General features: G+C 41.6%; 1 protein-coding gene across 15 annotated transcripts in view; it reads left to right on the forward strand.

Annotated features, from left to right (window-relative positions):
* The window catches only part of LOC141795659 (regulating synaptic membrane exocytosis protein 1-like), a 261446-nt gene extending 258853 nt beyond the window's left edge, over positions 1-2593 (forward strand). For all 15 annotated transcript variants that reach the window (XM_074676630.1, XM_074676634.1, XM_074676637.1 and 12 more), the window contains one exon: positions 136-2593. In XM_074676630.1, the coding sequence (XP_074532731.1) occupies positions 136-354 (219 nt within the window). In that variant the 3' untranslated portion in view covers positions 355-2593. The remainder of the gene's footprint in view (positions 1-135) is intronic.
* Positions 2594-14738: the final 12145 nt, after the last annotated feature.

Below are 14738 nucleotides of genomic sequence, written 5' to 3' on the forward strand. Positions count from 1 at the left end.
GATGCTAAACACCTGATAATATCTGTCCCGGGTCTTGGGTTACTGAGACTTGAACTGATTTTAATGCTTGGCCCAGACTTTTTGAAAACCCTCTATGCACAGTCATAATCCTCACCCTGCTCTCCTGTCTCCTAGGTGATCGTTTGGGGTGACTACGGACGATTGGACCACAAATGTTTCATGGGTGTAGCACAGATTCTATTGGAGGACCTGGACCTCTCGAGCACGGTGATTGGCTGGTACAAACTGTTTCCACCATCTTCTCTGGTGGACCCTACATTAGCTCCGCTCACGCGGTTGGCGTCTCAGACATCATTGGACAGCTCAGGACCGCCACCAGGCGTCCGGTCCTAGTGACCGACTGGCGACCACAACCCCCATCCCAAATATTACTTCAATGACAAAACATTGGACCACAGCTACTGGACCAGAACTGAGCAGAGGGCGAGAAGTTGTCCTGAGGTCAACAGGAAGCCCTTTGTCAACCAATGAGAAGCAAGACAGAGCGACAGGGAATAGTGGGAGAAAGAGATAAAGGGAGAGACAGAACTAGCCAATCAAAGCTTAGTTGGAGTCTGACAATCACGCCTCACACCTTCCCTCTTCCTCCTCAGTATTAACCCTTTGCTTTCTTTATGTTCTTCTCTGAGCTGCAGTAGGAGAGTTCTCTGTCCCATCTTCCCCACCTCCCCCTCCTGCTTCCAGTGTTTCTTTTCTCCTTGCACCCCCACAGCCACCTTCAGACAACCTGTTTAAAGTGGAGACTTCCACCTCATAGCCCTCCAGCCAATCAGAGCAGAGGAATAAGAGCTGACAAAATGTGTGAGGCAGAAAGTCATTAGAAAGCTGTACTATCATGTTCAAGTTGGCTTTTACCTCTTCAGTGTTACCATGGTGACACTGATGTCGTAAACATAGCAGCAGGGCAACGTATTTTGAGGTGTGGTGAGCTGTTTAGTGAAGAGAGCATGCACATGCGCATGCACATGCATATGCACATGCGTATGCACATGCACATGCACATGCACATGCACATGCACATGCACATGCACATGCACATGCACATGCACATGCACATGCACATGCGCACTCTGAGCCGTGTTATGGTTAAAGAAAGCAAGCACAAGGGAAGCTTGACTCATGGACAGGAGGAATCAAAGTTTAGTTCTTTGGGGACAAAGAGGCCAATTCCCCTTTTAGCTTTTATTTCTTTGTGTTCTTTCAGTCTTTTCTTCGCTCAGAGTTCAGATGGGTTCCTTTAGGTGCAGACTCCCTCTGTCTACATGTTTGTTTGGTTTTCGAGCAATGTTGCGCAAAAGGCCGACCATTAAGGTCCGGTCAGATTCGCCCGAACATCCTTAGCCCATCCCTCGCCCCATCCCCAGTCTCCTCATCCTGACCCTCAAAACTCCCCTTTAGGAGGGAGTAGCATGACTCGGGGACGCCCCGGATCGGCCCCCAAGCTGCATGCAAGTTTCTTTTTTTCTGTTTGTTTCGTTTTTTTGTTTTGTTCTCTACTTTTGTAAAATAGAAGACGAGACAAATTAACGAACAATTCTCAAAAAAAATAAACATAAAAAAAGTCTAGACTATGTGTGTTAGTTTCACATACTTTTAGGCCAGCTTGTATGTTGCATGTTCTTGTACAGTTTGCTCGTACTGAATATGAATACAAACAGAGAAAAGCCAAGCCATCCCTGCCCCCTTTTAGGAGCGGATCAGTAGGGGGGGACAACTCCACCTAGGCCATGCCTATTACTCTGGGTCTAAATATACATATTAGGAAGTCTCCGGAAAAAGAAAAAAACATCTTTATTTCAGATTTTTTTGATCCCTTTGAACTGCAGTGCTGTTGTGTAGTACTGAGCATACTCCAGCCCTGACCTATCTGCGGGTGTAGGTGTCTAAACTATAGTTTAACACAGTCGGGGCTAGAGACAGAGATAGAGAATGTGTGTATAACAGCTTAATGTATATGAAATATCATTATGAGTTTGACAGAAATTATAAAGATTTAGATATATGAATATAAAAAGAGTGTATCTGACTGCACACCCGTCACCAACACACACTCACAGCTTGTACATACAAACCGGGAAGAGAGGCTTAAAGAACAAACTAAACATGCTAACTGACACACAAACATTCCTGGTCTTGTTGAAGGGAATTTGCGTCCTGTGGATGTGGTCGAACCGCTGAGCGGCCCTGAGCCACTAGAGGGCGCTAAAGGCCTTTATTTTTGTCCTGATTGCAGAAAATAGGCAGAACCAATTGGAACACAGTTTACTTTCTCCTCCTTAAGTCCCCTCTCCCCAGTTTATCATGATATTGGTTTGGACTGGACTCCTAAAGCCAATTAGAAATCTAATTTTTGCAGACTTATTTTGCGGATGTTTCTGTCAAAACCCTTGGCGGTGTGGCCGACTGCCCTTTCCTTTGTCAGTATTACTCCAGGAATACTGATTGTTTACAGTTCATGGCTTCCCACAACCAAACCACAATTTTAGACGAAAGACTAAGTATTCACTGCAACAGTTCTTGTTTGTATAACAGATGTGGCTCTACTGATGTGTATGTTTTATATTAAAGAGTTCATTTTTATTATTTACAAATAAAAGACTGTGTGGAAGAAGACGATGGCTTTTTTCAAACTGAGTGGTCTCAACTTATTTTAAAGCAGGTGCACTCTTGAGGGTTTTTTTGTTTGTTTGTTTAAATCCCAGGGGTCAAATGAATGTTTGTTTTTCTTAAAGGTACACACTGACACAGAACGCTGAAAATGACTTAAAGAGCACATTGCTGGTTAAATTTTTGTAAATTAGCATTTCACATTGTCTGGTAATGGCTGTATAAACTAGAATAAACCAGTTAATGATTTTATATGTTATAAAACCAAAAAGGGCACAAATGTAAAGGGAGAAGTGGCTGTTTGTTTAATTTGACCTCTCATTTAGAATGTTCCATAATGTGTCTGCGCTGGATGGAGAAAGCGAGTCCTTTTGGGGAAAGAACTGAGTTAGCTTTGTGCCTGGGTTTGTTTTGTGCAGGTGAAGAGATGGGACTTTATTTCTACATCAGTCACAAAAAAATGGTTGTCTATGGTGCCTGTTTTCAGCAGGAAGATTATGTACTAGGTGGTATGATGGAGTTCTGGATGAGATACCAGGGCCGGGTCTTGATTTTTGTTTTCTGACTCTAGTGGATAGATCTCTGATAGACCTCTCTGTCTGTCTCTCTATGGGCTCTGTTATAACAGCTCAAAGCAAGTTGCTTTGTGATCAGCTCTTAGATGTTCCACTGATTTTTATATCTGATTTCAAACTTTAAATACCCTGATGTGAACACAGCATTAGGCTATATATCACTAGCTAACAGCACTCACTCACTGGGACACCTGCATTGTTCTCTACTGGTTATCCTCACAACACAACCCCACTGCTCTCCTACAGCCATTATTCCTTCTGGTCCTGCCCTGTTCCCACTCTCCGTCTTTCCTAACAGGCTTGGTTTGAGTTTCAGCTTTCACCTGAAATGACCTCCCTGCATTACTCACCTCAGGCAGCTGCCCTTTTAGACAACTCATAATTTAATAACAGTCATTGCAAACACTGAAGAATAAAGACCACTGACTCACATTTCCGGTTTTTTTCTCTCATAACAGACCGCATGTGGAGAGCTCTGAGAGACAGATGGAACACACTGCACTGACAGAAGAGGGCAGTATAGAGAACAAGTATCATTAAACACAACGCTCCTTTGCTCATAAAGGGTGAAATTATCAGACATGTTTTTGATGCGATGTGAGGACATCCAACTCATGGAATCAGAGCTGAAGGAAGTGAAACCTATCACAGGGCAAGCAAACAACCATTCACACATTCACTTGCTCTTATAGGTGGTGCAGAGTGACAGATCAACCTGATGAGCATGTTTTCAGACAGAGGGGGGAATGTGGAGAGGACACACACATACACAGGGAGAACTCCAAATAGAAAGGGCAACCAGGAAGCTTCTTGCTGTAAAGCAACAACACTTACAACTGGACCCCAGTGCATCTATTTAATGTAATAATAATACAGGTACATCTCAGTAAAAAAAAAAATGCACTTAATGGCAGCACCTGCAGCCAAGTAACTTTTAGCACTGTTATCTCACTAATTAGGTATTCCTTCTGTCTAAATTCTTGCTTGTGTAGTACGTCGCTTTGGACAAAAAGGGTCTGCTAAATGAAACTGTAAACTGTAAACTGTAAATGAGAATATGGTGGAAAGTTACTCAGTAGCTCAATCCAAAAAATGAATCACATTAAAATATTATGATTAAAAAATCCTGGAAATTTCAGAAACTGAAACTTTTCATAGGAATTTATGATAATAAACTGAAAATAAGGAACTTGAATATAGTTAGGGTATGTAGCATAATTTAGCTAAACAACCTCATACAGGACTATGTTGACTGCAAACCACTGAGGCCACAGTCCCTTCACACACTGTGCATGATGCCTGCATGAGATCATTAAATGCACCACCTGAAGACTACATGAGGTCAGGTAAGTTCTGAGGACACAGTTCAGAATATTTCCACATTTCCTATAAGCTGAACTTCTCATGGGAAAATTCTGGAAAGATTCTGGAAATTTACAGGAAATTTTCTGCTCCTTGGAGACCTCATTTACTTCATCAAGTCAGCTCACACAGAGTGAAGATTTCAGGATTCATGCTTTTTAACTTTGATAATTATTACTTAAAGTTCATGAAAAGACAACATTCAGTATCTCATAGAATCAGAGTTTTACAGAAGCCCATTCAAATTATTTTTAACACGGAAATGTCAGCCATCCAAAGTGTGCGTTCAATTCTATTCACATGAAGCTTGAATAGGGCTCTTTTTAAAAGAACTCCTGCATCAGTGTGTCATGAAGGAGATCATCAGGACATTTATGTTACTTCAAAGTCTGCTGTGTTACGATGGGTCCTATGTGTTAACTATAGCATAGGCATGAGGATAAAATAACTGCTGGCTGGTCTCCTCCAAAGGCTCAGATATAGGCTGAGAGAAACAGAGAGTGCTGGAGCAGTTTCACATCGTCCATCAGTGTGCCTGGGAAATCATCCAGTGGACAGGTGAAGCATAGGACAGATACACATTGACACAATATACAAGTGCAACACTTTAAGAGATTCTCCAACACTCAAGACACTTTCACGCCTTTACAGCCCCCTGGTGGTTATTACAGGGGTGGATCTACTGAAGAGCCCTGGCCCATTGCTGCCCCTCTGATTTTAATGTTCTTGAAAATATACTAAGAATGAATCACTTCTGTGCTTAAAAGCCTGCGTGTATGAATACTGAAGTTGGTGGTCTAAGGAGCTTACGGTGATGTAGAGATGATAAGGAGGTGAACACCAGTTCAGTACAGTGGGCAGATCATGGCCTGCCATCCTGGAGATCAGTCACTGATCAGGCTGGCAAGCACATTTTTTTAACCAAAATACCTCTACTGCGCTGTGAGATCAATAAAAGTCTATCTCAGCTTATAAAGCTGCACATTTACATAAAAATGCACCATTACTGTCAAAGTGGGTCAGTATGTACAGTGAAAATAGGGAGTCATAACTTAAGTGAGGGAGGCATCCTTCTGTGAAATAGATATAATATATCTGCTCGTTGCAGCAATTAAAGGAGATAAATCACGCAACTTTAATATCCGCGTTTTTGCTGTTTTTAACAAGTTCTTGAGCTCTCACTCCCTCGCTTTCTAAAATCCAGTTAATTCTGAGTTTTACAGACATACCTGCAACCTCAGATCCTGATCAGAAATCAAACTGTATTTCTACCAAAAGCACTAGGAACTTTGAGCCCAAAGAACCAGTCAGTCTGCTGACTGATAAAAAAAAAATCACACTGGTTTGACTTCCTAACTCATCATTTCTGATTCAGCCTAAAAGCCTGGTGTATTTTCTTATACAATGCTGTGTAAAATCTGTGACACTGTTCATCCTACGTATGGTTCTACATCCTGTTTCCTGTTGTTCTTGACCTCATTCTTTTCTTAAGTTGTTCCTCTGCATTCGAAGTAGCAGATTATAAGCAGTAGAGGGCGCTGAGGACAATTTCAACACATCCTCCTCTATCCAGACATGCAAGAGAGCTGACACTTACACGGCACACAGACTGCACCTTCATCTGCTCCCCTGAGCTATTTCTGTACCAAACTCTGCTCACACTGGCTTATGATTCAGCCACTCTCAGTAACATGGTTTGTGTGTGTGTGTGTGTGTGTGTGTGTGTGTGTGTGTGTGTGTGTGTGTGTGTGTGTGTGTGTGTGTGTGTGTGTGTGTGTGTGTGTGTGTGTGTTTAACTAGAAACGTCTTATTGTACCCTGTCTTTTGTCTCATGTAACTTTTATTTGTAAATGTATGTAATTTTCCTGTTGGAAACAGGTCTCTCTTGCAAATGAGACGTGAGTCTTTATAAATAAAGGATAAATGAAAGAAATTAAAAAATGTTACAATCAGTGTGTTGCAGAACATTTATTATGTAAACAACATGCATATAACTTCATGTGGGTAACCTGCACACGTGATTTTTTTTAATACATTCTAGCCATTAATATTTCTCTAGCAGCCTGTACAGGGGGGGATTTATGACTACTCATAGGTTTAGAAAATATTAAGATGAGAGGCAGAGGCAGCCTGTAGCTGCTTTGTTACTGGCTTTAAGTCAAACTCAACCCTTTCATTCACTGCAGTGGACAGCTTTTCAAAAGCTGTTGTCTTCTGTTACTCTCTTTCCTTTTTTACCTTCAGCAAACATACCTGATTCAAAGTTGTATTACGTCTTTCACTTTTAAAAAAACAGAGGAAATTTTAATTCAAACCCTTGATCTATAAATATTTCCTATTTTAACTGTTTATATATTTGAGGTACTTTTTAAAATTATGTTTAGTATTGTATCATGTTTTATTGCTTGCTCTGACAACTGTTGCTGTAACACCACAATTTCTATTCTATTCTATTCTATATGCAGGTGTTTTGAGGACATAGTTGCACATCAGCTACTGTAGTCAATGCAGATGCATCGTCTCATACACTGCCTACCAGTGGCAAGCCATTGCAAATGCAGGTGCAAAATTGAAAGTTGTTGAAAGTGATAATAAAAGATAGAAATCGTTGCTAAATGGCACATAAATCTTTTATATTCATACCTTCTTTAATAACTGACCCTAACAGGTGAGGTAAATATGGAGAAATTAGGTGACATTGGACATCAGGCAAAATAACATCTATTATTCAACTACAATACAAAGGTGACATGTCTGTTTCTGCTGCTGTTCTTAGATATATTTCATCTGCAACAGCTTTGTTTGGTTGCAGATCAACTTGTTTACATTTTTAGAATGTAACTTGAACGTTGCATATATCTTTACACATCAGCTCAGGAGCAGAGTGCAATATGCTTTAAAAATATGATGTATGCCATCTCTAGATAAGATATTGTGGGGATCTCTTTTTACAATAGAGACTGTCATTGGTGTCTACTACCATATGTAGACTTAGAGATGATAAAATAATGAAATATAAATCATTACCCCACTGAAAGACTTGGTCACACATGTGTGAATTATTAGATTCTGATTAATTCATTAGAGAGAGAGAGGAAAAAAACCCGACCCATTTTAACACAGTTTATTGTTGCACTTCAGACGTTTCTCAGTGCATAAGTTCCCAACATACCTGTTATAGCAATGTACAAGGTGACACTTCTTTACATGAAAAACACCCAGAATTAATCTTCAGTTTCTCTTCTTCACGTGCCCTCCTCTCACTCTGCTCATGCATACTCCACCCTTCCCTCTCCTCTCCACACTTCTGTGAGTGTTGCTGTGACGCTTGGTGTTGTTTTACAGCAGCCGACCAAAAAACTGCAAGCTCCAAATTTTGCTGAAAACAAAAAGTCCCCAAGGTCCCCAAACAACCAGACCCCTGGTGGATTCCTTTCAGCCTGGCCAGCAGTATCCAGGAAGCTAATTTATAGAAGTGAAACTAAGGTTTACCCATCTTTAGCTTTGGTTTAATGTGATTGTTCAAAGTGTACTTGATTCTCAAAGTTGTTGCTTTAACAGACTGATGAAATATATAAACTCAAGTTTACAAAAGCTTTATCAGACTCAAAATTTATCAGCTGAGCCTTGTAAACATTGCTGGCTCAAAATGTTCCTTAAATTGCACCTGAGATTTAAAGATCATATTTGATTGAAAATAAACTTTAATTTGTTGTTCAGGCTTATAAACTGTTGCTTCTTGTGCCAAGTATTGATAGCTATATGATAAACTCCTTGCCTCTAGGCAACATACCCAATTTTGGCCTTTTACACTCACACAATAAATCCTAGATGTAAATTCAGTAGAGAAAGAAGAGAAAGAAAATAGAGAAAAGACCTTAAGGAACCAGTAGCAATGTTTGAAATCCTCAGATGACCCTCTGGAGGTCAAACAAAACCCCCTTTTTTGCAGACTTTCTTTTCTTTTCTTCAGGTATTGAGGAGGATCATCTCTGCTCCACCCCATGTTTTGGGTTGATCCAGTATAAACCTTGGTAGTGTGTTGCTTGTCTTCCTACTCTTAGTGATAAACAATAAAGAAAATCATTGTATGAGGTTGATAAAACATCAATAACTGTTAAAAAAGGTGAAAACTGAGGCTCAACCAGCCCATGAGGCTAAGAGCCTGTGGCGCATTTGATGGTGAAGAGCTTTGTGATGGAGTCAGTCCTGAGGATAAACGAGTTTTAGATTCTAAAGTATGGACCCTCACAGCAGGACTGTAGTTAGGTGGTAACAGATTACCAAAGCACCTAACCTTTTTCTCTCTCTCTCTCTCTCTCTCTCTCTCTCTCTCTCTCTCTCTCTCTCTCTCTCTCTCTCTCTCTCTCTACCTCACACACCACACACACACACACACACACACACACACACACACACACACACACACACACACACACACACACACACACACACACACACAGGGACTCAAACCTTAATCTGGGGTAAGACTAACCTCTCCTGTGTGATCTCCACTAACAGCTATATTGGAATTAGAGTTAGAGTTAGAGTGGGCAGTTGGTTTGCAGCCATGGCTGAATCCTGGGACAAAAGAAAAGGGAGGATAGAAAACATTGTGGCACTGTTTTCCACTTATTAACAATTTTGGATAGATTATCTTAAAATGCGCAATTCAATTTATTTACATGGCGCGTAAAATAGACTCGAACCAAAGTAAGTCCTGTTCATCCTCCCCTGATCTACATTAGTATCAGTTATCTATAAAACTAACGTGTCACGATAGATGAAGGTTAGGTTGTTACGCATCCTTCTAATCGTGTAGAGTCATGTCTTGTTTGACAGAGCAGCCTAGGAAGCGGTCATTCATTGTAACTTGCTAAATGCTGCAAAGTCCTGTACACATGGTGGATTTAGATGAGTAAAGACTCCTTTTCTTGTCTTGATGTTGGGTTTATGTTAAAATTGTATGAACGTTAACGGGTCTAGACCTGTTAATGTTTTTGGAAAATGTCTTGAGATAACGTTTGTTATGATTTGGCGCTTTACAAATTAAGGCTGATTGATTGATAGATTCCCCTACTGGTAATATTCAACTCAATTTCTCTCTGAGCTTGTGAGGTGCGCGGCCCGACCAGAAAAGAAGAAGAGGAAGATGAAGTCTACAGGATCAGACCTCCAGAGCCGTGATCGCTGCTGCGGGATTGCTGGACGCGAGTAATAATCGTATGGACGGGATTTCATAACAGGCCCATGAAGTCACAGACAGTGAGAGTTTCCGTCCTCACTTTGAAGTCAAATGAAGAAAAAAAAATCGTAAAAGCTTAATGATGTATAATGGAGATTTTTTTTTTCTTTTTAATTAGCAGAGCAGGTTTTTGTTAGTGGACGCAGTGTTCGCTAATAATCAGTTAGAGAAACAAGAAGGGTACTTAACAAATCATAAAAAGACCAAACTACGTTTAAGTGAGCCATTTTTTTTTACCCAGGTTTAAATCGATAACGGAGTGTAATGAAACCGTTCATAAAATGCGTTTTTTCATTCCATGCAGAGAAAACAGAGACCGGAACCACAAAGAGAAGAGAGATTGTGCATAGTGAGGGTTCATTTAAAACTTAGTCCGGAGAAAATAACAAAACCATGATGGAGGATTGGAAACCATTTTAATCTTACACACTACTACTACTACTACTACTACTAATAATAATAATAATAATAATAATAATAATGATAATAATAATAATAATAATAATGGAAAATCTACTTGTACATTTCTCCCACCTCCTCCCTTTTTTAGACCCTAAATTTCCTCCGAGCACTCCTTAAAATATGACGAGAGCTTTTTTTTTTATTTTTTAATTAATTAATTAATTTATTTTTAATTCAGCAGGTATTTGCAGACGCGTTAATCTTAAATCCTGGATATTCATTTGATTAAAATGTGACAAATCAATAACAATAATTTAAGGTATTCATCGTCCGAATCCATCCGGGTGATAATGAGATACTGCTTGCACAGAAAACAGCACTTTTATCTTGAATATTTAGTGTCGTTAAGAACGTGTTCAATAATGTTGCTGATGTTGAAAGAATTCTGTGGATAAGGGGAGAAAGTAACTCTTTCCCTCTCACGGTCTGTGTGGGGACAGATGAGTCCTAATGTCGCCCATCAGGGGCCTTTCGCACCCCCCACGAATCGAGCCACTCCTCCACCATCTTCTTCTCCCTGCTGGTATAATAACGGCTTAGGTGAATAATCAAAAATATATTTCGCAGAATTATTTCCTTTAAATGAAGCACGACCCTGTGTTTCTGCGTCGGGCCCTCTGTAGCGGCCTTAGCCTGTAAGCCGCCCCCGATTTTTTATATATTTATTTATTTATTTATTTATTTATTTTTACATCCCTGCGCTCTGTCACTGTCTACATTTGGACACCAGGGGGAGCTGAAGTCCGTGTCTGCGGCATAAAATCCAGATAGGCTACAGCTAAGGGTTTTATCTCCTAGATTAAATAAGGTTATGGAGCCATTAGAGGAGTTAATTCACTCAAAAGTTAGGTTACATGTTGTTTTTTACCCCGTTATCACATCATCACAAAATGAGACTTGTATTTTGGGTCTAAAGCTGCCTTCATCATCAAACTCTCAGCAAGTCATCAGTGACTTATAACCACGTGTTCACATCTCCACAAATCGGCCCCTGCAGACCACTCCACTCTCACATCTCCTGCTTTGCTCTCCTATAGCTATAGGCTCCTCTCAGAGCAGGAAGGCGCTCACAGGTCCCCTGTGAGCCATTCTCCATCCCGTCATTCATCTTCATAACAATCCGTTTAGTGTAAAATTAACGACTTGACTACGGCGTCCATAAACACGTCCGTGCATTACAGGCAGATGGATGGATGGATGGATGGATGGATGGATGCATGGATGTATGGATAGATGGATGGATGGATGGACGAGTGTGGAGAGCGTGTTGAAGGGCTCGAGAAAGAAAATGTGCACGGTGCATAACACTCTCTCTGGGCCCAGTACTGTCAGCAGCGATGTCTTTAGACCTTTAGAGACCCACTCCAAATGGGTCCCGTTCGTCCCAGCTATGCAGGAGTAGAAGAAAATTCACCTGCCGGATTCAAGCGCCTGTTAAATGTTTGTACAAAGTTTGGAGTCTTTGTCACATCACATGGAGTCTACTCACGGAGAGGCATGCACTTGGGGGGGGGGGGGGGGGGGGGGGGGGGGGGGGGGGGGCGATAATTTGGTCTATAGCCGTGTAATCCGACCTGATTTCATCTAATACCACCGGCCCGACGCAGCGGCGTGCGTGCACATCCCCCGATGCGATAATGGCGCGTTGTGAAATCCACCCCGCTCTTTCTATTGTAAAGCTTTTTTGGAAATGGAAGTGTGGTGACGGAGGTGGTGGTGCAGCAGCGTATATAGAGGGATGTGAGGGGGACTGCCATAGCCTGAATTCCTCCGCCAAAAGCCGGGAACTAGATTTAACAGGGATTTAGAGATAATTCCCACGGGAAATAAAAAAAAAAAAAAAAAAAAAAAAAAAAAAAAAAAAATTCTCGGGACAGAAACGTGTGGACAATCTTTTCACTGAATTTAAGCAGTTTGGGAATTTAAGGCAGTAAGCAAAATAATTTGTTTAATCGTTAGAATAAAGAAAAAACTGATGAAATAATGTCAAACAATTCAGCATTAAATCCTGGACACCTGGTCAGGGCCACACTATCCAGGATAGTAGAAAAAACATAAACTTAGTCTCAAATGAGAACGTAAATCCACCTGTAAATTCTAATATTTCTATTTGCCTTCACCAATAACGCGCTGCTGCCTGATTTTGAAATGACAGGTCAAAGCTCCGGGACCCGTTAATGAGTGTGTATCAGCCAGCGCAGCTTTTCATCGCGACATCCAATCTTTGACACAAGAACGAAATATTAGGCCTCTTTCCGTGCAGGCTGCTTGTTTTTAGTAACCCCCTCCTTTATTATTATTTCGTTTACAACGCATGTAGGCTTGAATCACAACGTGTATTCGCGCGCGGGTTGGAAAATCACAACAGCAACAAAAAGAGAGGGGGAGAGAAAGAAAGAGGGAAATTAAGGTATGAGGAGGAGTATGAAAAGAGGGAGTGGGGGGATTGTGTTCAGTGTGGATGGGGGTGCGCGGGGATTGGTGCTGATTTATCTCAGGAGCCCCCCGGTAATTTCCATATATTGAAATTCGCCCCCAGTCACTCAATTTCCTCGGAGCTGTCGTGCGTGCAGAGAAGGCGCGCATGTGACCACCGCCGCTCTGAAGCCATGTCCGCTCCTGACCAACCTAGGTTCTCCCACTCAGTGTGTTAATGACGAATCAACAAAGTCCTTTCACTAAGAGTAGATATGTATTCTGAATATAAAGGCTGAGGACCAAGCGAATAAAAGAGTTGAATGAGAGGAATAAAGTAGAGTGTGGCCTGCATGTGGCGCACACAAACGTTTCTCGTTTTCTATCAAAGCCGTGGACGCGGCCTGGGACTGCAGCTGATGATTGTTGCTGATAATTTCCACTATATCTATTAATGAAAAATGAAAGATGAAATATGTTCCCGCGCGCGCGCGCACACACACACACACACACACACACACACACACACACACACACACACACACACACACACACACACACACACACACACACACACACACACACACACACACACACACACACAGATCGGCCCTGCTTCTCCCATGCATTCATGCAGATTGCTGCTGCACCTCTGCAGCATTAACATGCAGGCTGACTGATGTACTGCGGAGCAGGCGACGCGCTGCTGCCATTTACATATAGAGATCCCCCAGTGTGCTCCCTGAGTCCGAGCAGCTCTTCGGGCTTTGATCAATGTCCCGCCTTGACTCGTTGTGTGTGTGTATGTATGTGCGTTGAGGGGTGTACAAGTCAGAGGAGGAGGAGATGGGAGAAAGAGGAGAAGGAAAACAGTCTTTGTTGCCAACAGATGGAGCTGGGTGTAGGGAGAGGTCAAGGTTAGTGCTCTCGGATGTGTGTGAAGGGGGTGTAAAATCGAGGGTCCCCTTCGAGTGTGGGTACCAATTTGGAGTGGCGTGGGCTCTATTAAACTCAGGAGAACAAGTTCTGCCTGACAGATGAGCTGCGGGGCTTGGATTCTGTCAAAAGATTCAGAAAAACATCAGTCTGTGCCTAAAAGTTACAGTGCCAATGAGTGCAAGACTTTGGAGACTTAAAGAAATCAAACTTCCCTTACCGAGTCATTCATTCACTTGTTTGCGACCACAATAAATGTGATAAATCCTCTCCTTCCTCCCCCAGCGCGTTTTTAACCCTCCATCGTGTCACACAGACTGCAAACGCTTCAAACCCGATCGGGTTCAGTGCGCGCGGTGGCCGCCTGTCGTCATCCAGACCTGGACCAGGCCACCCAGAGCTCACAAAAGCCAGTGAGGAGAAAGGGCTGAGTCCCTCTAATTAATTCCTGATTGCACTCTTTGAAAGGACGAGTCATTAAAAAAAAAGAACAAGAAAGAAAGATTGACTGCTAGTTTTCACGGAGCTCTTTGACGCATATTTGATTCGTAAAGAGGGACTTAGATTTAAGAAGGAAAGCCTCCATCACTAATAAGAGTCTACTACAATCAGTTTATAATGGCAGCGAGACTTGTTCAGACCAAGGGGGTTAATGCTGAAAATTAGTGACTGAAAACCAGAAAAACAATCTCTTCTTCTTTGGCAGCATTTATAGAGTGTGGCAGCTGCGAGAAAAAAATGTTAACGGGACCTCGCCGTCACTTTTAAAATCCTTTTGATCCACTTAAATACTGAAAATATATTGATCAGTACAGCACTGAATCGATATCCCGAACCTGTGCGCAAGCTCTGGCTGTGTTCGAAAACGAGGTAATTCAGTTGAAATATTCGTGTCTTTGCTGTGTCACATCCGAATGCCACATGTTTCCAAATTAAATTGGACAGTTTTGTTAAATTACAGGTCAATAATCTGAATCATATGATCAAAACTGTTAAATCAGCGGTTTCATCCCGATAGTTTATCACTTTGATTGGTTTCTTTATAAATGAATTTTCGGATGATTAAAGCAGGATAATAGTGTAAGAACTCATGGCTGCAGTCACATGACTTTTTC

Source organism: Halichoeres trimaculatus, unplaced genomic scaffold (genome assembly GCF_033239565.1).
Source record: "Halichoeres trimaculatus isolate MK-OKI-2021-1 unplaced genomic scaffold, fHalTri1.1 fHalTri1_scaffold_8, whole genome shotgun sequence".
Lineage (NCBI taxonomy): Eukaryota > Metazoa > Chordata > Actinopteri > Labriformes > Labridae > Halichoeres > Halichoeres trimaculatus.